Source organism: Notolepis coatsorum (assembly GCF_963971535.1).
Source record: "Notolepis coatsorum genome assembly, chromosome: 7".
Classification (NCBI taxonomy): Eukaryota; Metazoa; Chordata; class Actinopteri; order Aulopiformes; family Paralepididae; genus Notolepis; species Notolepis coatsorum.
The window spans coordinates 149,518,841-149,541,272 of NC_140171.1; the positions used below are offsets into that span (position 1 = coordinate 149,518,841).

At 44.7% G+C, this 22,432-nt stretch overlaps 1 protein-coding gene across 1 annotated transcript in view; it reads right to left on the minus strand.

Annotated features, from left to right (window-relative positions):
• The window catches only part of eml6 (EMAP like 6), a gene marked incomplete at its 5' end in the record, with an annotated part of 173,585 nt that overhangs the window by 24,111 nt on the left and 127,042 nt on the right, over positions 1-22,432 (minus strand). The window contains 8 exons of the mRNA XM_084318522.1: positions 7,638-7,752; positions 9,973-10,130; positions 10,540-10,748; positions 12,218-12,391; positions 17,665-17,763; positions 18,362-18,491; positions 19,281-19,359; positions 21,317-21,443. Of these exons, the coding sequence (XP_084174648.1) occupies positions 7,638-7,752; positions 9,973-10,130; positions 10,540-10,748; positions 12,218-12,391; positions 17,665-17,763; positions 18,362-18,491; positions 19,281-19,359; positions 21,317-21,443 (1,091 nt within the window). The remainder of the gene's footprint in view (positions 1-7,637; positions 7,753-9,972; positions 10,131-10,539; positions 10,749-12,217; positions 12,392-17,664; positions 17,764-18,361; positions 18,492-19,280; positions 19,360-21,316; positions 21,444-22,432) is intronic.

Sequence of the window (22,432 nt, forward strand, 5' to 3'; positions counted from 1 at the left end):
CACTTAAGTCCATTAGAACCTTTGGTGAGAGATCTCACCAGATTAGCCCAGATCAAATAATTCAACTCATTGTCACAAAATGCCACAAGTCACTAATATACGACTGCCCAAAGGATTATAAAAATCCCGGTCAGGTACTGGTCAAATACCACACTCTCAAGTAATCTCGCCTTATGGTACATACATGTGGGTATATGCATGTATATATGTATATATATGTATGTGTGTATGTATATGTATATATATATATATTCTTATTAATTTATATATTTAATTTATACATGACTATTTTATTTTTCATTATTCTGATTTAACTGATGGTCTTGTCATTGTCGTCATTGTCGTTATTATTATTATTATTATTATTATTATTATTATTATTATTATTATTATTATTATTATTATTATTATTATTATTATTATTATTATTATTATTATTACTGTCATTGTCCTGTGATGTCTTGTTTATTAGTATTGTTATTGTATTGTATTGTCTTGTTTCATGTTGAAAAGGGAAAATAAAGAAAAACTGTGAAAAAAAAAAAAAAAAAAAAACCACACTCTCCATCAATCACAGATCGTTATCAATAAAGACAGACAGACACACACACGCACATATGTGCACGTAAATCAGACACACTCACGCACGGCAGACATACAGGCTGACCAATACACAAGACACACAAGACATGCATGCAGGACAGAGACCACATACACACTGGACTATTGGGGCAGCTAATAAAAAACACCCTGACAGGGAAGGAGGGACTTCTCTGCCTTCTTCTCTGCTTTGACTGGCACTGGACACTGCTTCACGGATTGGACGGACTGACTGACTGGACTCCACGGACGAGACTGTTGGACGGACTGGACTTCACTGACTAGACTACAATGACTTGACTGTTTTTTCTTTTCTACTCAGCCGGCCGGCTGTACCAACTAGATTTCAATTGTACCTTTCTTATTAACTTTTTATAATACCTTGCTTATTCACTTTTTTATAATAAATGCCGTTAAAAGTGTTTAATCTCTTTTATCTTTAAATATCTTATTACAACTTTCACGTTTCCGAGTCTAAAGCATGACAAAAAAGTCCTCAAAAAAGTATAATAAACAAAAAAGTGAAAAGAAAAGAAAAGAAAACTAGAGAAACCCATATGAAACTATAAAGGTGCGCTCAGTAGACACACAGACTCACAACAACACTGAGCACTCTCCTTATAGTTAGTAGCATCACCATTAGTATGCTAATGCTAACAAACACACAGAGAAACAGACCAATTATAGTTAGTAGAATTAGCAACATGGTAATAGAAGCATGGACAATGGACAATGATAGGAATTAATTAATGAATGCATTGTTTTTAAGAGAACAGCCAACAGCCCCTTTGGGAGCTCTGTAGTTCAAAACGGGCTATTGTGTTATCATCTTTGTTAATAAGACATAGATTGAAAAGTATCCGCCCGATTTGTAGAAGTGATGGCTTGTTTTGAAGGTAAGAACCTGAACGTTCATATAATGTAAATACAAAACATGTTTAAGCTTGCTTAATGCAGAGGTTCACTATATGGCAAAACAGCATTTCTATAGTAATTGGTGTGTGGGAAAAACCACAGGAACACTATAGTTATCATTTTCATGTGGAAGCGTTTGGCATCTGGCAAGAAATATTCAAGACATGGTGGCATCATTATGAATAGAAGTATTATTCAGTGAAGTAACAAGTGAAACACTGTTCAAAACCGTATTCCGGTGAAAGATCTGGTCGGTAAGAGGAATGATCCCACGTCCATGTCCATGGCACGGTGCACATTAAGGTTTTGGTTCAATGTTTAAACTAATTAGGATATCGACCACCAAGTGACTTCTATAGTAGGCTGTAGTTATGCCTGGCATACCTAACTATAAGAGAGAGAGAAGCAATACCAGGGCAATTGTTATGGTTTGACACCGACCCCAAACGCAACGACACAAGAGAGTTGGATTCAGAGTTGCCAAATACAAGGGCTTGTTTATTTGGTGACTAGGATAAGTGAAACAGGGAAAGCAGGTCAACAAGAACAGGTACAATGAACAAGGGGCAAAGTTCTGCTGCTCTGCAGCTTCTCCCGGAAGGGTAGTCTTGGGAAGCAGGAGCAGACCTCTGTACCGCTCTGCAGACTCTCACGGCGGACCTCTCAGATGTTGTGCAAGACCGAGAGAGGGAGAGAGGGAACGGGTCAGTGACAGAGCAGACTTGAAAACGAGCTGGAGGACAGGGTGTTATATTCTTCGTGTTAAACAACACAGTGATGTGCAATATTCCAAAAACAGCCCAAGTGATTATCTTCATGTAAGCACACAGTGAGCAAAAATCCAAACACCGTCCAAATGTGAAATACTATCTTCGTGTAAACACACAGTGAGCAAAAATCCAAACACAGTCCAAATGTGAAAACAATATCTTCGTGTAAATACACAGTGAGCAAAAAATCCAACACAGTCCAAATGTGAAATAATATCTTCGTGTAAATACACAGTGGGAGGTGGAAGATCCCGAAATATTATTCCATAAAGGAAAGGGCAAAAACAATAATGGCTGGGTGAGTGACTGTCTGACAAAAAGGTGGTAGACTTCAGTGTAAAGGTTACACACGAAAATAGGAAATAGGTCAAGACAGTCAATCTAGAAAAACTCACCCAGACGAGCTGCGTAAAGGAACAGGAACAAACAGTGGAGGCGAGCGCGCGCCACGGAGCAGGTATCCAAGCGAAGGCTTCTAGGAATTTCCTGGAGATTAGCACAGTGAAACAGAAGCAACGGGGAAAAACATCCAGCGACAAATCAAGACGAACCAACAACTTAGGGTGGGGAAAACGGGGTATAAATAATGAGGGATCGATTGATTGAAAGGCAGTGACAGCTGGGGAATGTGATTGAAAAGCGTGGGGAAGTGAGGGAACCAATCAGCGACGTCTCAGATGACGTCAGCGGGGAGAAACGTGTGAACGAGGGAATTGAAATACTTGACAGAAAAAATGAATGAAAACAAAGCGAGGGTGGTTAAAGGAACAGAACGAGTGAGAAGGCAAGGACAGAAACCTCACAGTACCCCCCCCTCAACGGGAGCCGCCCGGCGACCAGGCCGACCCGGCTCGTCAGGATGGGCCCGATGGAAGTCGGTGATCAAGCCGGGATCCACGATGAGCTGCCGGGAGACCCAGCTACGCTCCTCAGGGCCGTAACCCTCCCAGTCCACCAGGTATTGGAATCCCCGGCCCCGCCGACGAACGCCCATCAACCGGCGGACCTGCCACTGGGGGTGACCATCCACAAGCACAGGAGGCGGTGGATCAGGAGCCGGAGGCATAAGGGGACTGAGGGAGACGGGCTTAACCCGGGAGACATGGAACACGGGGCGGATGTGCATGGATGCAGGAAGCTTCAGGCGCAGGGCCGCCGGACTGAGTACCTTCAGGACCTCGAAAGGTCCGACGAAACGGGGTTTGAGCCTCCTGGCCGAGGACCGTAGCGGGAGGTCCCTTGCGGAGAGCCACACCCTCTGCCCAGGGCGGTAAGTCGGCGCAGGAACCCGGCGCCGGTCGGCACCACGACAGGCGCGCTCAGACGTCTGGAGCAGCGGACCAATCATCACAGTACTTCAAGAAGCCCGTGGTGGGGAAAGAGCCAAACCTTACAGCACCCGGCGACCCACACGGCCCCGGCCTGCCCGGACGGGACCCAAGGAAGCCGGCGATCAGGGGCACTGGAGAGGGGGACAAAGACAGAGGCCCGGAGAGGGGGACCGGAGACGTGGACAGAGGACCGGCGAGGGAGGCCGGAGACGGGGACTGGGACCCGACAGCGGAGGCCGGGCACAGGGACAGAGAACCGGCGAGGGAGGCCGGAGACGAGGACTGGGACCCGGTGAGGGGGCTGGACGGCACCCGAAGACACCGGGCACGACAGGAGGGGCTCCACCCCTTGATGGCACCGGAGGACCAGGCGATGTGGGGCTCGTGCAGCGCGAGCCAGGGCCTGCCCAGGACCACAGGGACAAGAGGAGAGCTGGTGACGAAAAACTGGAGCCTCTCAACGTGGTCACCAGCAACGGTGAGAAGGACTGGACAGGTGCGTTGAGTGACGTCAGCCAGGCGGCGATGATCCATTGCGAAGACCTCCAAGGGCCTCTCGAGGTCCTCAAGCGGAATGCCGGCCCGGGTGGCAAACCCAACGTCCATGAAACTCCCCTCAGCACCAGAGTCCATGAGTGCACCCACCGTCGCCCGCTGGTCCGCCCAGGCTAGGGTGACGTCCGCCAGACGGTTGGGTGGTGCACGGGTGGGTATGGACGAGAGGTCCGGAGGCGACTCACCAGCGGGCCTCCGGGGCGGGGGACAGGAAAGACGGCTCACCAGGATCTCCCGGGGTCTTGGCGAGCCTGGTCCTCTTGGCCGGGCACGGCAATTGGAGACACGGTGTCCATCCCGGCCACAGTAGAGGCAACGGCCGGAGAAGAGCCTGGACTCCCGCTCGGCCGGGCTAAGGCGGTTGCGTCCCAGCTGCATGGGTTCCTCCTTGGTCACGGCTCGGGAGGGAACAAACCCATCAGTCACGGAGGGGGCAGGACGGACAGCACTGTAGAGGCGGCCGCTGGGAAAGGGAGCCCCTGAGCGGCGGTCGACGGCACAGTCGTAAGGCCGGCGAGGCGGAAAGACCTGAGCCCTGGACTCCCTGAACACCCCCTCGGGGTCGTAGTACTCGGGGGGTACGTCTGGGGTAAAGAAAACCTCCTCGAGGTCGTGGTCCTCGGGGGGTACGTCTGGGGGTCCCCGTCGGGTTCTCTCACGTCTTCTCTCCTGGAGGCGTCCGTCGACGCGGATGGCGAGGCTGAACAGGTCCTCGAGGGAACCAGGTTCCTCCTGGGTCGCGAGCTGGTCCCTGACTGCGTCACAGAGCCCCCTCATGAAGGTTAGGCGAAGAGCAGGTTCGTTCCATCCACTCTCCACCGCCGCCAGTCGAAACTCCATGACATAGTCCGTCACCCTGCCGCTCCCCTGTCGGAAGGTCCCCAACCGGGCTCCAGACCTCGGGCTGGATGGTGGAACACTCTGCGGAGCTCTGCCACGAAGTCTGGGTAGGAGAACAAAAAATCTGCCTCCATTGCCCAGGAGGAAGTGACCCACTGGGCAGCATGGCCTGAAAGTAGGTTGGTTATATAAGCCACTTGGGACCCACGAGCAGAAAAACGGCTTGGTTGATGACGGAAAACCAACTCACATTGCATGATGAATGTGGCACACTCCTCGGGATTACCGTCGAACAGCCGTGGGACGGAGAGAAGGGGTTCCCGAGATGCGAGATCTGCTGGGGCTGCGGGGAATGTTCCTGAAGGGTGTGAGAGGTGAAAGGCATTAACGGTGTCGCCCAGCGAGTGAAGCTGAGCGAGAATGTCGGACTGTTGTCCCGCCAAAGCGGCCATTGAACCTTGAACAAGCAGGACCTGCTCTCGGAGTCCCTGTACAGCAGCTGCAGCCGCATCCAGCTGTAGGGCGTGTTCCTTGGCTGACTCTAACTGGACTGCCGCTGCTGTGCTGACTCTCTTGCGGGCGCAGACTGCGCAGGCCAGTACGAACCCCTTGACGTCGTTCCTCATGGTGGGCCACCAGAATCGACGAGCCAGGAGGGAGAACGTGCGATGAACGCCCGGGTGGCAGGCGAACCGGCTGGTATGGCCCCACTGGAGGACCCGGGACCGGACTGAGTTGGGGACAAAGAGACGGTTAACAGGTACATTGCCTGGAGCGCGATGGAAGCGTAGGGCACGCCTTACCACCCCCTCGATGCCCAAGGTGACTACTCTCTCTGTGTCGGCTGGGGTCGTCATTGGTTGGTTCGTAATGTTATGGTTTGACACCGACCCCAAACGCAACGACACAAGAGAGTTGGATTCAGAGTTGCCAAATACAAGGGCTTGTTTATTTGGTGACTAGGATAAGTGAAACAGGGAAAGCAGGTCAACAAGAACAGGTACAATGAACAAGGGGCAAAGTTCTGCTGCTCTGCAGCTTCTCCCGGAAGGGTAGTCTTGGGAAGCAGGAGCAGACCTCTGTACCGCTCTGCAGACTCTCACGGCGGACCTCTCAGATGTTGTGCAAGACCGAGAGAGGGAGAGAGGGAACGGGTCAGTGACAGAGCAGACTTGAAAACGAGCTGGAGGACAGGGTGTTATATTCTTCGTGTTAAACAACACAGTGATGTGCAATATTCCAAAAACAGCCCAAGTGATTATCTTCATGTAAGCACACAGTGAGCAAAAATCCAAACACCGTCCAAATGTGAAATACTATCTTCGTGTAAACACACAGTGAGCAAAAATCCAAACACAGTCCAAATGTGAAAACAATATCTTCGTGTAAATACACAGTGAGCAAAAAAATCCAACACAGTCCAAATGTGAAATAATATCTTCGTGTAAATACACAGTGGGAGGTGGAAGATCCCGAAATATTATTCCATAAAGGAAAGGGCAAAAACAATAATGGCTGGGTGAGTGACTGTCTGACAAAAAGGTGGTAGACTTCAGTGTAAAGGTTACACACGAAAATAGGAAATAGGTCAAGACAGTCAATCTAGAAAAACTCACCCAGACGAGCTGCGTAAAGGAACAGGAACAAACAGTGGAGGCGAGCGCGCGCCACGGAGCAGGTATCCAAGCGAAGGCTTCTAGGAATTTCCTGGAGATTAGCACAGTGAAACAGAAGCAACGGGGAAAAACATCCAGCGACAAATCAAGACGAACCAACAACTTAGGGTGGGGAAAACGGGGTATAAATAATGAGGGATCGATTGATTGAAAGGCAGTGACAGCTGGGGAATGTGATTGAAAAGCGTGGGGAAGTGAGGGAACCAATCAGCGACGTCTCAGATGACGTCAGCGGGGAGAAACGTGTGAACGAGGGAATTGAAATACTTGACAGAAAAAATGAATGAAAACAAAGCGAGGGTGGTTAAAGGAACAGAACGAGTGAGAAGGCAAGGACAGAAACCTCACAGCAATATGTCAAAATATACTCTTACAATAAAATAGCTTACATGACTGCATCTTTGTTAAAAAATTTACCATTTGAACTATTTGATTTATTTTGCTTATCAAAATAGTACACTTTTAACAAGTTTACTAAAGTACCACATAAGTTTGGTACACATCTTATACTATCATAATATCAAACTAAAGACTGCTGCTGTGACCCATTGTCACCTACATATATTGATATTTGTAAACACTACTGGAACACTGTGAACGGAACGTGCAATAATGTCAATGTTACTGTGCCTTGTATATATCTTATACCTTTTTTTAAATAAAAATATCTCCTTATTTTTTAGCATTCGCTTGTATTTAAATGAAAAGATAATTAAAAGAATTGTGTGATCTGTGTGATTTTGTGTGAAGGGCGGACTAGCAAACTATGCTTAACTGTGCACATGGCAATAAATCATCTTGAACATTGAATCTTGAATCCATCTTGAATACTAAATGTATGATTTCATATGTCTCTCCCAAAACGACATAGTGCACCTTCAGGGCAGGGGCCACGGTCTATATGTCCCTGCGACCTGAGCTGGTGGGACTGGTGGTGCGGCCCGGCCTACCTTCCCCCGGCACACAGAGCGGACGTTCTCCACCGCCTGGCCCGTCTCCAGCTGGAAGGCCCGGCAGCGTTTCATCTCCTGGTCCCACAGCTTCACCGCTCCGCCCTCTTTGGTTCTGTCATTTACATTACATTTACATTTAGTCATTGTCATATCCAAAGCGACTTACAGGTTCTGTACGACAGGTTAGCAGGAAGGGTACAACTCTATCAGCTGAGTAACAATGTTCATTAAACAGTGCTGAAACCTGGGTGCCGCAGTGTTGAGTGCATAGTAGTAGAGACATATTAGTATAGTAGGACGAGTGCATGATAGTATAAGACAGTGAGATGGTTAGTGTTTATTTAATTTAATTTAAATTTAAATGTTCATTTCATATATTGATTGAAGAAGTGTGTCTTTAGTCGACGGCGAAAGGTTGCACGGGTTTCGGCTGCCCTAACTGTGGTGGGAAGTTTGTTCCACCATTGTGGGGCAAGGACCGAGAATAGGCGGCTTCTCTTTGATGACCCTCCCGGAGCTCGGATAGGAGTGGATCTGGTCTGTCAAACACATCCACACAACATGTACACAGACTCTATGAAGGATCCCTGGGGGACCCCAGACCACCCACTGATGATCACTGGCCTCTACCCACCTGTGTTTCCATTAGATTTGTTACATTTTATCTGAATGTACTAATATAGCTGACAATGTTGCTTTATAAGGACCATACTAGTCCTTTTGACATGTAGGTTCTAAGTAGTGGTCCTCGGGTCTGCCTGAACCCCCGAAAAGCTGTGGTTCCGAGCCAGGTCCTGGGTCCTTTCAAATTACAACCCAGCCGGTCTGGTTCGGGTTCGGTAGTCTTTGCAGACAAGAAACCAAGCCCTGAACAGGTTGTCCAACTCTTTGACCTGGCAGACAAGAAACCATGACCTACAGGTTGTCCAACTGTTTGACCTGGCAGACAAGAAACCAAGCCCTGAACTTGCTCGCTATTACTCATATAACTAGGGTTATAGGATAACCTTCGTTATTTCCAAGGGTTTTATCAATGACTATTTTTGTTCAATGGATTTGAACTCTGATTGAAATTGTTGTAACTCACTTATCCGTTTTAATTATATACAGGTTTATTGTTTCTGTTTAAGCTCTTAGGCATTTTTATTTATATATTTTTTTATCTCTGTTTAATCTTCGTGTTGGGGTGCCATGTATTTTGTTGGGGTGCCAATTTTTATTTGTTTATGTTTGGGAACCACTGCTATCGTAATTCACCACACATTTCTATATGATTCCATATCATTAATGCTAAATATCTCTACAATGTGTATATTATAGAATAGGTGTTTAGGGTACAGTAGGTAAAGAATAGGTGTTCCGGTACCGTCGGTATAGAATAGGTGTTTCCGGAACAGTCGGTATAGAATAGGTGTTTCCGGTACAGTCTGTAAAGAATAGGTGTTTATGGTACAGTCGGTATAGAATAGGTGTTTTGACAGTACAGTCGGTATAGAATAGGTGTTTATGGTACAGTCTGTAAAGAATAGGTGTTTATGGTACAGTCGGTATAGAATAGGTGTTTATGATACAGTCGGTAAAGAATAGGTGTTTATGGTACAGTCGGTAAAGAATAGGTGTTTATGGTACAGTCTGTATAGAATAGGTGTTTCCGGCACAGTCAGTATAGAATAGGTGTTTCCGGTACAGTCGGTATATAATAGGTGTTTTTATGGTACAGTCTGTATAGAATAGGTGTTTCTGTCAGTCGGTATAGAATAGGTGTTTTTCCAGTACAGTCGGTATAGGTGTTTTGACGGTACAGTCGGTATAGAATAGGTGTTTCCGGTACAGTCGGTATAGAATAGGTGTTTTGACGGTACAGTCGGTAAAGAATAGGTGTTTTGACAGTACAGTCGGTATAGAATAGGTGTTTCCGGTACAGTCGGTATAGAATAGGTGTTTTGACGGTACAGTCGGTAAAGAATGGGTGTTTTGACAGTACAGTCGGTATAGAATAGGTGTTTTTCCGGTACAGTCGGTAAATAATAAGTGTTTCCGGTACAGTCGGTATAGAATAGGTGTTTTGACAGTACAGTCGGTATAGAATAGGTGTTTTGACGGTACAGTCGGTATAGAATAGGTGTTTCCGGTACAGTCGGTATAGAATAGGTGTTTTGACGGTACAGTCGGTATAGAATAGGTGTTTTGACAGTACAGTCTGTATGGAATAGGTGTTTTGACAGTACAGTCGGTATAGAATAGGTGTTTCCGGTACAGTCTGTATAGAATAGGTGTTTTGACGGTACAGTCGGTAAAGAATAGGTGTGTTTCCAGTACAGTCGGTACTCACGGCCGCTCCTTCCCCCCGGTGACGATGAGTCCGTCTCGGAGCGTGGTGTACATGGTGAAGACGGGCCCGGTGTGAGCCTTGGCCACCACGCGCACCAGGAAGTGCTCCCTCCACACGTACACGTCTCCGTTTATAGCGCCGGTGAACGTCAGGTTGTTCTATTGTCGGATAAAAGTCTCAGGGTCAAAGGGTCAAATGGAGACAGTCTCAGGGTCAAAGGGTCAAATGGAGACAGTCACAGGGTCAAAGGGTCAAAGGGAGACAGTCACAGGGTCAAAGGGTCAAAGGGAGACAGTCACAGGGTCAAAGGGTCAAATGGAGACAGTCTCAGGGTCAAAGGGAGACAGTCACAGGGTCAAAGGGTCAAAGGGAGACAGTCACAGGGTCAAAGGGTCAAAGGGAGACAGTCACAGGGTCAAAGGGTCAAAGGGAGACAGTCACAGGGTCACAGGGTCAAAGGGAGAAGGTCACAGGGTCAAAGGGAGACAGTCACAGGGTCAAAGGGTCAAAGGGAGACAGTCACAGGGTCACAGGGTCAAAGGGAGAAGGTCACAGGGAGTTACTCACGGCACCAAAGGCCACCGACAGCATGGTCTGCATGCGTCCGTCCTCCACGGAGCCGATGACCCCCTTCTTGTACATGAGGGAGCCGCCCACCAGGCTCCAGAACTTGATGTGCTTGATGCCCACCGACACAAACTGGGTGTCCGAGTCGGGTCTGAACTCCACCACGAAGATCCTGTCCGCATGGCTTCCTTTACTCGTCACCTTCACACCTGAGCAGAGACAGGGTTAACCTCTTAACCTCTGAACCCTAACCCTGGGGTCAGCAACCTTTAATATCAAAAGAGCCACTTTTCCCCCCTCCCACAAAATTAAATGCTCAGGGAGCCGCACAACTTATTTACCCTTAAAATGAAGATAACAGTGTATAACGTTTTATATATCCCCAAGCATACCCCACATTTAGCATAAAACGCCTGACAATTGCATACCCAAAGTAATTTGCGATTTATTATACTTTATACTTATAGCACACAGTTTGTTGCATTAATGGGATTATAAAGCAACAAAAATAAAATGTTTGACTTTTTATTGCTGTTTTTACCTGTTATAACAAAGGAAACCCTCAAACTCTTATGAAGAGGAGAAAAAATACTGGCTGTGTAGACCTATTTTTAATAAAACACAGAAGAGGAGACAAAACACTGGTGTCTGTAGACCGACTTTGAAATAAAACCCTGAACTATTCAGGTATATTTGAGTCCTTCCCTTATTTGTGGAACATTTATAAAATTTAAAGTAGTCCACTTTGAAAAAATACTACCATGTGTAGACCTACTTTGAAATAAAACACAGAAAAGGAGAAAAAACACTGGCATCTGTAGACCTACTTTGAAATAAAACCCTGAACTACCCTGACATAGATCTAAAAAAATATAAATAAAAAAAATAAAAAATGTAAATTATGATTTTTTTTTGCCAGGGAGCCGCAGCTGATTGGCTAAATAGCCGCAGGTTGCCGACCCCTGTCTTAACCCTAACCCTGTCTGCTTGGCTGCCTTTACTGGTGACCTTCACACCTGAGCAGAGACAGGGTTAACCCTTTCACTGCTACACTACCAAACGGTTAACCCTTTCACTGCGACAACTCACAGAAGGTTAACCATTTCACTGCCACACAACAGCCGGTTATAAATATCGACGTACAACGTTACTCTGGGAGCCACTCCCGGGGCCCTGGGCCAGGACCTCCAGTCTGCTCTTCTCAAGCCAAATCTGTACTGTAACTATCAACTATCGACCAGTGAATTATTACCATTGGTTATGTCAGAACCAAAATGAAAAGTATGTGCATGTCAATCTGTGGGGTGGACTTGTGGAACAGTCTGGAGTTAGAGATAAAACATATTAGTACAAACATAAATCAGTTTAAAAATATGTACAAAAAAAATCTTTCTTAATAAATAGGTATCTGGAAGAGGAAGTGTGTTGATTGTAAAATGTAAATAAAAAATAGAAGAAATGATGTCTATTATATCTACTGTGAGATGTCTACTCCTTTTTCGAACAGAGTAAACTATGATTTGTTTATCGGTTTCTCTTTTTGTTGTCTTTTTTTATTATCTTTTGTATATGTCAAATTAACAGATATGTTTTTGTCTTTATACTTGTTCGAAAATAAAAATCTTTCATTCATTCATTCCCCCGGTACACAACAAAGGAATTGACTCTGCTGCAGTACCTTCCTGCCACCTCCAGACGGCGATGGTGTGCTCCGGCTCCACGCCCACAGAGAGCAGCAGCTTCCCTGTGGCGCTGAAGTTGACGTAGCCGACGCCCTTTGAGTGCGTACAGCGCAGGACGGACAGGGTCTGCTTCGTCATCGCATCCCATATGTGGATGGAAGGGGCGAGACCTGGGGGGGAGACACCAAAACAGTCCGTCTGGGAGGAGCAGCGAGAAGACACTAGGCCTGTCCCCGACTAAGGACTTGTATAGTCGACTTTGATTGGCCGAAATGTGCAGATAGTCGATAGTCTAATGCAATTTTTTTATATCTTTGGGGGGGATCATTCCATTTGGGCTGTGGGGGGTGCTTAACTTATTGACCGCCACGCTGTTTTCCCATCTCTACTCAATGGCGCCAGCGTTATTGACCATTTTCGCGATGTCATGCGATGTCACATCATGTGTTCTGTATTATAGCTATGGAGACAATAGTATGGCTCATTTGACAGGCATTGTTTATAGTCCAACACTGACTAACCAGTTTATTTCTACATACTTTAGTTTGTGCGCTATTACACGCTAAACATCGCCCCTTTCCAAAATAATCCAGTATTTTTTTCTAGATTGCGAGATATGACGTGTTATTATGCATTATGCCCAAATGGTTCGGGTTGCTCGCCTGAAACTCCAAATATTTCCAAATCAAAGGTATATACCATATATATATGTTTCTTCACAAAATCATCAAGGGGGGGGGGGGGGGGGGGTCGTTTTACCTCGAAGAGGAAAAATATCAAAGGATCTAAAAACGAGAAAACTAATTTTTGCCGCTCAACCATTGGCGACGAAACCCGAGAATACTCGTTTTTGGCGGCCAATGAGTTAACCCTCGAGTCAACCTTTAAAAAACCCACTATCTGTCTCCCTAGTGACTGAAACCGCGATCTCAGTAAAACATCTTTTTCATGTATTGTTCCAATTTTCTTTCATGAATATCATTATTAACTTAAGATAAGATATTCCTTTATTGATCCCCTTGGGGAAATTCAGGCATCATAGCAGCATGGGGGGGAGGGGGGGGGGGGGTACAGGTAGTAAAACAACACAGTGTACAGGTAGTAAAAACAACACAGGCAGTGTAAACAATTTGGTCAATATGGTCAATATAATTTACTATCTGACTAGCTGAAGAAATATTCACATTATTCACAGTGTCACATAAGGTGCAGTATGCATAAGGTAGTGTTATAATTTACTATCTACTGAGTAAATTCAGTCCTCTTCAGTCCTCACCATACATATAGAATATTTATCCATTTTCAGGATTTTAACCATTTCTTAAATTAGGGTTAGGGTTAGAGTTGGGGTTAGGGTTGGGGTTAGGGGGTTAGGGTTACCCTAGGGTTACCCTAACCCTAACTCGAACCCTAACCCCCTAACCCTAACCCTAACCTGTCCAGTTCTGCGACTAGAGTGAAAGGTGTGACACTTGTTGTTCACACGCTTAATAGTGATTGTTTTTAAAAAACAAACATGGATTATTGTAATGTAGGTCAAAGATGTGATACTGAGCTACTTTCCTGGCATATACATAAAATATAGCCAACGCTATCCACAAACACACGTGAAGAAAACCCTAACCCTAAACCATTTGACCAGAATTGCGACAAGGGTGACTCGAGGGTTAATGTGTGAATAAGTCGACTGAAGGCTTCTTGTCCTCTGCGAAAGCATGCAATTGGTCCACTGATGGATACATCTTGTGTGTGAAATCCTCTTTCAGTGCCTCTGTGCCCGTTTTCTTAGGCAGTTAGCCTCGCTGGTATGCGCGTCATTAGCGCTAGCCACGCTTCTAAGGCCTCTTGGAAAGAATGATTTGTAAAAAATAATATCTATACTGTGTAGAGTGTACCTATAGTGTGTATATAGGACTTTGAAGCTATGCATCCCCCACCCTGTATCCCCCTCTCCATGCTGCTTTGACACCCGAATTTCCCCAAGGGGACCAATAAAGGATCATCTTATCTTGTCTTATACAGGGATTGATATCAGCCAATTAAGGGGGGGAGGGATGCTTAGGTGGCCTTGATGTCAGAGACCTGATTGGGAATTTGGCCAGGAACGTCGGGGAGCCCCCTACTCTTTATGATAGGTGTCCGAGATTCAGTCAGGACCTCGGTTTCTTCAGTCTGGAGAGAGGAGGATCCTGCTCACTGATCTTGCTCAGCATCACAATGTATTGATCATATTAACGTTTCGATCAAGAGTATTACTACTATATTGATATAATTAATAGTCAGCCGAACAGAGTACGTATCTAGGACATGTCACTCATTATCCACAATGTTCAACACTCTATATTTGTGTCACAAAACGTTACACACCGTATGTTGTCATAAATCATGATAAAAACACTTTATAACATGATTATTGTTACAAAAAAAATTATTACTACTGTATATTCATACGTAATCGTGATTGTGTTATGATATGTTGTAACAAGTAAAAGTATAATGCATCGTAGACCCAGGCACATGATGACATCACAGTGAAAGGAGGAGGAGTCATGAGGAAGATCTTACCTGGCAGGTCTGTGATTTCACCTGTGATGGATGAGTGATGACGGCATGAGCAAAGCAACCAAAGAAAAAGAATTGCAATGAGTAAAAGGTCATATCTGTGTCAGAGTTGACATATGTTCTGTTTTCACATGGAGTTGGAACTGTATTGCTCATACTGCCTGCTCATGCTAATACTTAGAACAGCATATTTAATTAAAGGGATAGTTCACATTTCTGGAACCCTAGTCCTATTGCTTACTTACCAATAACAATGTCGATTGATGGAGTCCTTTCTCAGCACAATCCATGCTGTTCCTTATACTAGCTCCAGCTAATTAGCCACAAACTGTCATGTCCCCTGTGTCCAGTACTTCGTTACAATACTTAAGTACTGTTTTGGGGGATTTGTACTTTACTCGAATATTATTAGGTTTGTATACTTATACTTTTATTCAATTACATTTCAGAGAAAAAAAAACATACTTTTTACTCATTACATTTAAAATGCAGACCTACAAAGTACAAAGTACAAATCTCGCAGCTCCAACTATTTTAATTAGTATATATTTGTTTCTCTGGCCGACCTAACGTTAACATTATTAATCCTGCGGCCGCTCTTTATTTAAAAACAGCCAATCAAATTCCCTTCAATGGAAAATTAACCCGCCCATACCCAAGCTGATTGGTCCTTGTGCAAGACTAAAAAGCAGGGACCTTTGATTAAACACCTGCTATCAGAAGAATAGACAGTCAGAGTGACGAGCTACAGAAGATGGCCACAAACGATAGTACAAGTGATGAAGAGGACGAAACGGAACATTTCATTGCTCCGGAATAAAAAACAAGTTTTTACTTTTACTTTTTAGTACTTAAGAACATTTTAAAGTAGAAACCTTTTTGACTTTTACTCAAGTGTGTTTTTAGCCAGATATACTCTGACTTTTACTTGAGTAAGATTTTGAGACGGTACCCATACTTTCACTTAAGTATAATTTCTGGGTACTTTTTACACCCCTGCCTGTGTCCTAGTGGCCTTGTCTCTGTGGGGGTCCTGTATGTGGAGGCAGTCCCCGAGGCATTAAACACCTTTGGAACCTGTCCAGTTGTCTGCTCTCTCTCTCTGTGTGCTAGAGTCTCACGGTCACAACAGAACACAGGCTGACTGAGGCTCACTGGAATCTACTGTGTGTGAACATTGACTTTGCATGGGTTTGTAGCTGCAGCTAGTGTGGGGATAGTATGTGTTGAGTGCCCAGTGTCTATCCCCAGGCCATCAGGATGCTCAACGACAATAACACTATGTAACAAACCATCATCTACACTCACAGCACACACATCCACACGCACACACTCACTTTAAATAAACAACTCACTGTAGCAGCACCCACTTTACCCACTTCAGACACTTTAACACACTTTATATTTATATTATTGGTAAAGAGGTTTGCACTACAGCTCATACCTCATTGCACCTTACCCTAAGTTGTACCTCATCCCATTTCTGCATTGTACTGTATATTGTATTGTAACTCAGTTACATTTTTCCTCTACTCTGCATTGTACATTGTATGTATATTGAACACTTTTGTTTACACTTGTTTACGTACTTGACTTTCTATTTTATACTTATCTATTTATCACTCTCAGGAACAAAACAGAAAGAAGCATTTCATATAAAAGTATTCTGTATTGTATGACAACTAATAAAGAACCTTGAAGCTTGGATTGTGCTGAGAAAGGACTCTCTACCAGTCAACATCATCATTGGTAAGAAAGAAATAGGGCTAGGGCTGGGAAAAATCTGAACGATCCCTTTAAAGTGGTTATTGTCATTGTAATGTGCAGTTACAGTAATGAGTTACCTTCAAACATCATGTAACTATATGAGTTACTGTACTATACGAGTGTCATGATGTCATTCTAAATATGGACTAACGCGGTTAGTTGTCTCAGTAGAGATGTGGTGCTATACTATGTGCGTTTGTTTGCTTCGTCTATGTGGATATCAAACATAGTTCTGGAGAAATAAATGTGGACAAAATAGTCATAAGAAACAAATAACTTATCAGCACAGATGTGTATGTGGTCAAAATGGACTCCAGCCAAGGAGAACTAATCAAAGTAACTAATCCCTTACATTCATTCAAACACAGTGATAACTGGCAAACTCACTACATCTTGAAAACACTGGATGAGGTTAATGGTGTTATTAGCTACATTGCAAATTCTCTAGTCAACTATGTGCCTCCTAGAACATTGCGATCATCTACTACTGGTCTATTGAAGGTTCCAAGCCACAGTCTAAGGAAAATTTGGGATGCAGCCTTTGCAAACTATGCACCAAAGTTATGGAACACACTACCTATGGACATTAGGGAAGCTAGATCTCTTAATATTCTCAAAAATAAGCTAAAAACGTACCTCTTCACCATAGCCTTCTAATACACCCCGCTGTTGATTGTACTGTAGCACTATTTTACTCTGTCCATTCTATTGCATCATTTTACTATCTATTCTATTCTACTATATTTGTTAATCTATTCTATTCTACAATTTTATTGCACTGCACTATTGCACTATTTTACTCTTGTCTATTTTATCTTACTCTTTTTATTATTGTCTATTTAAAACTGAATCAAATCACAAACTAGGTGGCCTGTTGGGATGTTAGATCCTAATGTGAAAAAACTGTGATTTTATATGTCTGCACTTTATGTGCTCATTTTATGCCTGCCTTTTTTCTGTTGTGAAGCACTTTGAGCTGCAGTTTCTGTATGAAAGGTGCTATACAAATAAAGTTTATTATTATTATTCAAACTCATTACACATCGGTGCTGCAGCCAGGAGAAGCAATGTGGATGAGGGTAATGATGCTAACTCATGTCGTTCTCACACTTACCTATCTGTCCTGTGGCGATGATGTTCTGATACTTGGGATGTTGATTGACGGTGAGGCAGAGGATGTCGTCTGTGTGCTCCAGGTAAAAGCTCTGTGTGCCTATAAGGAGCAGGACAGAACCTCACGTGACGGAACAATAACATTAGCAACAGAGATCAGATTTTGTTCCAGTAATAAGTTATATATTATGTGTGTGACATACAGGTGTAGAGGCAGCCCTGCACAGGAGTGTGAAACACTTTGAAACTGCAGGCCCTCACTACCATATCTGATTTTAAAGTTCAAATTAAGGGCATTTTAAAGAATGAGATGGGAGAATGTCGATGCTTCACTGCATAATGTGGTGTTATATTTTATATTTACTTGACCTTCTCTCCCCAGCAACCTCCTGCAAAGCCTCGCCTTCCTTCCTCTTTCTACCTTTTTACCCTACCCTCCAATCTCCCCCCAATCCCATTCAGTCTTGTTTGCTGCAGCTCAAATGCATCCCCTTGCCCCACTTTGACTTTTATGTCTCTGTCTGTGTGTATTTGTATGTTTGTTTTTGTTTTGCTGCCATTTTGGCCAGGTCTTGCTCGAAAAAGAGATCTTTGATCTCAAGTGACTACCTGGTAAAATAAAGGTTAAATACAAATTAAAATAAAAGTCTCTCATCCGATCACAACGCATACAGTTTCATTTTGAGAGGAACACAGACCGGCAGAGAGGTTCTGAAGGACCACCGCAGCCGCTGTGTGGAAGATGATGTCGGCGCCGTCGTTGAGGTAATGCAGGTTGTTTCGACAATCAAAGCCCCTGTAGCCAAACACGTGATCCAAGATGAGTTCCTACCAAACAGAAAAGAGAGGACACGTTTATAAATGGTAATCCACTGGAAATCCACCCCTCTGGTGGGATCAAGATAGTACTTTTTTAATGTTTTTATCAAACTGATCCCAATCCTGTGTTGTCGGTTTGAACTACTCATTTTGAAGATTTTATCCAGATTAAATCTTGGATTTCATTTTCTGATCTGATCGGATATCAAAGTGATCCTAATCCTGTCTTTTGATGTTGAAAAAAAATTCAAATCTGATCCGATCAGATGGGGATTAAAAGCTTCCAGTTCCTCCCGGCAGCGTGTCCATGAGCAAGACACTTGCAGGTTGGCACCTTGCATGGTTGCCTCCGTCATTTGTGAATTAATGGGTGAATGTGTGATATAAGTTGTTGGATAAAAGCACTATATGCAGTCCGTCTTCCAGATACTTCAACCATCAATACTTCAAACTAGGGACGTCGTGCATAATGGTTGTTTTGATAGCCAGCTATCCGCTGTCATTATGAAAACCGGATATCCAATTTTTGGTCTCTTTCACTTAACGTGGTTCCAAGTGGTCTGTCCATTTCATAAACCTGCCCTCCAGTCATCATCAGTATTTAGGAGAATACCAAGTACACTGAGGAGACTTTTCTTTTTCATAGATCGATCTGTCTGTCTGTCTGTCTGTCTGTCTGTCTGTCTGTCTGTCTGTCTCTCTCTGTCTCTCTCTCTCTCTCTCTCTCTCTCTCTCTCTCTCTCTCTCTCTCTCTCTCTCTCTCTCTCTCTCTCTCTCTCTCTCTCTCGACCTACTTACCTCAACAACCTTCTTCTTCTTGGTGACGTTGTTCTTCAGTAGTTTCTCTGGCATGGGAGCAGCTCTGCTCACAGGAGGTCTGACACAAAACAACATTGATTGATTGATTGAAAATTTGATTAACAGATTGCAGAATGGGTACAATATAGGGATGCTCGATATTGGCTTTTTTACCGATACCGATATACCGATATTGTCCAACTCTTTTTTTTGATCCACTTTTTCTCCCATTTTTCCATATTTTCTCCCATCCCAATTTCGTATCATCCAATTCAACCCTCCCCTGTCACGAACGCTGTTTCTTGCCTCCCACAAGCCGGCTGCAATGTGGACTAAGTCATACATAGCACAAGTCCCCTCCGGTACTTGAGGTAACAGCAGTCGCATCTTTTCACCTGCGCAGCTCGATCTCTCAGTGTCGAGGAGTAACGCGTGGGAGGCTCACGCTGCCCCCGACACTTCCTGATTCTACTGCGCAGGCGCACCAACCGACTTGTAGGAGTCGCTTGTTCACAACGTTCGATCCCCACCCTTCAGTTTTCCCTCCCCGTAATACGGCCAATGTGTATTACTGCGGACGACCAGCCAAACTGAAAAACAATGTGGAGAGCTGGATTCGAACACGCGAATCCTAGCGTCTCCACACTGGTGGCGAGTGCCTTGCCCACTACACCACCTAGCCGCCCGATATTGTCCAACTCTTAATCTCCGATACCGATATCAACCGATACCGATATATGCAGGGTCCCCCCCCCCCCCCCCCCCCAAAAACTGAATAATTTCAGGTAATTAACATTACATATCTCTTGTCGTGTAATTAACACAACATTATGCATACTTTGACAATAAATAAAATAATAATTTGTAATTTGTAATTTGTTTGTTATTTGTAATAACTTGTTTGCCTGGGTAAATAAAGGTTAAATAAATGTAAAAAAAAAAAAGAATATATATATATTTTTTTTTGAAAAACCGATACCGATATTTTCCGATATCACATTTTTATGCCAATATCGGCCGATAATATCGGTAGGCCGATAATATCGGACATCCCTAGTCAGGCACATTGGAACTTTAAATCGGCAGGGGGTGCTGCCTTTCTGAGATTTTCTTTTTTTTCAGAACGCCGTGAGAGGAACTAATTTTTTTTTGAATGGCTTTGAAATCAATTATTTCTATTGACCGTTTAACTGAAAATGACGTGAGACGTGAGGCAAACGAGAAGAACGTAATAATTGTTTTATTTTAACTTTTCAAGCCTGACGAAATATAAAAACAAACAAACCTCACTTGAACTTCTGAATACCTTGAGGGTCCCTGGTCAAGAAAAGGTTGAAAACCCCTGCTTTAACCTATTGCAGAACAGCATTAGGCTATACTAAAGCTACTCTGTTTGGGTTATTTTAAACAAGGGGGCTCGCGGGGCGGTGGTCTGGGGCTCGTGGGACGGTGGCCTGGGGCTCGCAGGGCGGTCAGTGTTCTTCTTCCCCACCAATGAAGTATTCACCCAAAGACCCAATACCGTGGCAACAACTACCGCACTACCGGTAGAATAAGTGCCGAGAACCGTGGGAAGTGATGCAAACTGTCTTGAGTTGCGAGGCCGAGGCGAGAACGACAGGAAGTTTTTGAATGGTGCGATATCCGAGGCAGAACTAGCATAACACGCTGTTTGGGCGTAGAGAGAGCGTACGTCAGTGGCCAATCAGATCACAGAACCCGAACGCGGAACTGCAAGTTTGTTGGTAAAAAACTACACGCAGTCAGCCCACCGCTTCTTTTCACCTGGCAGCGCGGACTCTCACTGGGGGAGTGTAACGTGTGGAAGGGTCACACTACCTCACCCAGATCCTTCCCTCGCTGTGCAGGCGCCCCGACCGAACTGTAGGAGTCGCTGTTTACAACGACCAGGACCCACCCCACCGGCTTTCCCACCCGCTGACACTGCCAATTACCGCAGCTGGATTCGATCCCACTGTCTCTGCGCTACCCGGCCTCCCTGGAGAGTTTATTATTCTAAGCTTTGATATTGTTACCTTTCCTCCGATGGCACTTCTTTGTGTTGCAGGTGAGGCTTGGTGCCCGACATGGTGCGGATGCTGACGGAGTAGATCTTGGTGACATAGTCCACAGCCTTCTCTCGTGCCACGTCACTGTCGTATCCTGGGGAGGACAACATCGCCATAGATGGTTACATTGTGGCGACTCACTTATCACTCAAACATGTATACAGACATTTCACCGGACTTTGAGGGCTCCTTTAAGACTCTGGGTATAAGGGGTGATTTTCTGGGAAATGGATGGGGGTTGTTGTTATTTACATATGTCAGCCGTCACTGTACACATCAATCGTCTCTGCACTTTGTTTGTGTAATTTATGTTGGGAAGTAAAAAGGGCATAACTCCACCACTGTCTGCCCTCTCATCATTCCTGCACTCCCACAATATCTTTATGTTACGGTAAATGTCAAGTCAAGTCAAGTCAAGAGTTTTATTTGTCACGGCATACAAGTATACAATGAAATGCGGGTGGTCTTGCCCGCAACAATGTGCATTACAGTGGTACAACATATATAGAATCCAATAAAAAAACAACATTGTGCAATAAACAGGTAACAGGTAACATGGTGTGACATCTCGGTATCTGTACATAGTTATTTACAGAGCATATAGGACATGCTAGGTAGCTTTGGTAGCTTTGGTAGGAACAGTGTATACACTGTTCCTGTTATTCTAATTTAAAGTGGCCTTTCCTTTTGGCCATAAGTGTGCGTGTGTGCGGCATGAGTGTGTGCCCGCTCATGTTAAAGTGTTAAAGTGGCTGCTAGTGTGTGAGCGTGCACAGCGTGCGTGTCGTGTGTGTGCTCATGTGTGCTTGTGTGTGGATAGTTCAGTGTTCTGTGGCACTCAATGTTCATTGTTCAAGGCTCTGATGGCCTGGGGGAAGAAGCTGAGCCTAAGCCTCTCTGTCCTAGTAGCTGGGGTTCGCAGGCGTCTGCCTGACCTCAGCAGTTGGAACAGGCTGTTATTGGGGTGGTGGGGGTCTTTCATTATTCTGCAGGCTCTGGATTTGCACCAGATGTGGATTTGCACCAGATTTGCAACCGGATGTTCCCATCCGGTTGGAGAATATGCACATAATAACTGTCCCT